The 2076-nt window shown below is 41.4% G+C and overlaps 1 protein-coding gene across 1 annotated transcript in view; it reads right to left on the reverse strand.

Moving 5' to 3' along the window:
• Window positions 1–991: 991 nt before the first annotated feature.
• The window catches only part of LOC131932597 (bone morphogenetic protein 7-like), a 1316-nt gene continuing 231 nt past the window's right edge, over window positions 992–2076 (reverse strand). The window contains exon 1 of the mRNA XM_059289527.1: window positions 992–2076. This exon is cut by the window's right edge and continues 231 nt beyond it. Coding sequence (XP_059145510.1) covers window positions 1115–2076 — 962 coding nt within the window. The 3' untranslated portion in view covers window positions 992–1114.

The following is a 2076-nucleotide window of genomic DNA, read 5'->3' on the forward strand; positions in this document are numbered from 1 at the left end:
ATGGTTTTGAACGTCTACATTTTGTAATAGATGTCGTTCTTACATAGTGGTTATTTCTTATATATAAAAATCAGTATGTGTGATGGCAGGGGGGGGGGGGGTGGGTTGGGGATTTACTCTTATATTACTCACTCAAATACATCGATACACACATTAGTATATCTATATAAACACACAGACACTCATACACATTCTCTGATGGTGTTTTACAAAGAATCAAACTCACAAAAATACATGGATATAAACACACGTACACACACACATATGGTGTTTTACATAGTATCACATGAGGTCACCGTATGTGGACAGTATAAACACAACATAAGGGCAACACCGCAATAAATATTATCCATGTTGAGCAACTACACATAGTCATAGTTTTTCTAATACATATAATCATGGCTTTTCTAATGACTCATATAGTCATAGCTTTTCTAATACATATAGTAATGAGTTTTTATAATGACTCTTATAGTCATGGGTTTTATAATGGCATATAGAGTCATGGCCTTTTCTAATGAGTCATTAATCTAATGACATATGTAGTTTTTTTCTAATGGCACATATAGTCATGGTCTTACAAGTGACACAGTCATAATTTTCCTGATGACACATATTCATTGTTTCTACTGACACATTTTGTCATACTTTTTCACATCTACAGTTCAACTCGTTTAAAATATATTTTGACCAAGTTCTTGGTTCAAATATCGCCTGGGCCGTGAGTACTATCTGGGTAGTCTGGCATTTTCTTCATGCATCGGGTACAGTGCAGAATTTGTACTTTGATTACTGCGCCTTGGTTATCAAATTTGTGCAGAATTTTTTTTTTTAGTGCTTATCATCGACTTAGTTGCTGATTCACTTTAGCGCTTATCATCGATTTTGGTGCTGGGTTACTTTTCGCGCTTAATTATGGACAGGTGCTGAATTACTTTTAGCGCTTAATGATCGGCTTAGCGATGAGTACTGAAACCACTTGGTACTGAAGGCTTGGTTTATCTGCACATTTTTGTTTTGAACCAGGTGTGCTTGTTTGATCAATATGCCCTTTTTTTTCTCTCGTTTAGAGCATACGCCATTAAATATCTCAGGTGCGTTGCCCGTTCGTCTTTCACTGACAGCCGCAAGACCGCACGATCATGTTTTTCACCTTCCTCATCACCACGCTCATCCCGTCGTAGTACAACATGGTGATGCTGTCGTACTGCGTCGGGGCGCAACATGGCCGCGGCACCAGTTCCGGTTTCAGCATGTGCACCAGTGTCTGAACAATGGCGTGGTTGGTGGCGTTGAGCTGCGCGCTCATGGGATACGCGCACTCTCCTGCGCAGAAGTTCGAGAAGTACCCCTCAGGGGCGATAATCAACTTACTGTCCAACCCAATGCTTCGGAAGTCTAAATAAAATTGTTTTCTCTGACATTTATACTGCGTGAACTCGGAAAATCCGTTGCTGTCGATGTACGGTGTTGGTGTCGTTGTACTTTGAGTCAGCGTGACCTGTCGTTTCTTCCTTGATCTTCTTTCCTGCCACACCCCCATGTAAGCCACCAAAAACGCCTGTTTTTCCGAAGGTCCTTTACTATCGATGACACCTATGTCCTTTAAAGTATAGTTTAGACCTTCCTGTTTCGATAACTCAACGTAAAGTCCCATATTTGAGTGCGGAAAATGTGACCACAACTGAGCACACTCAGTCGCCTTCATCACAATCCATCCTTCCGTATTCCAATCTACTCTCAATGAAGCTTGTAGCTCCTTTATCCCTTCGCTGCCTTCGCCTAAGGTTAGAGAGTACAAATTCAACGTAAACGTCCCGTTCGTCAATTCCCGCGAGATTTCTTTGTAGATCCGAAACTCCGCCGCTTTGATGTACTCCCCCGTTGAAATTTGAATATCGAAGAAAAAAGTACGCTCTTTTTGATGACGTAAATGCCTGCCTTTTCTCGGCGAGTTGGCGAAACTTTTAATCATATCCGATTCAAACACGGGTTGGTCCGCGTTTCTAAGTCGCGCGGGCTCAGCATTTTTCGCGTAGAGATCCAACATGAAATCAGAGACAGACTTGATCGTTT

The sequence above is a fragment of the Physella acuta genome, unplaced genomic scaffold (assembly GCF_028476545.2).
Source record: "Physella acuta isolate Inbredline_101_S28 unplaced genomic scaffold, ASM2847654v3 ptg002227l, whole genome shotgun sequence".
In the NCBI taxonomy this organism is placed as follows: domain Eukaryota; kingdom Metazoa; phylum Mollusca; class Gastropoda; family Physidae; genus Physella; species Physella acuta.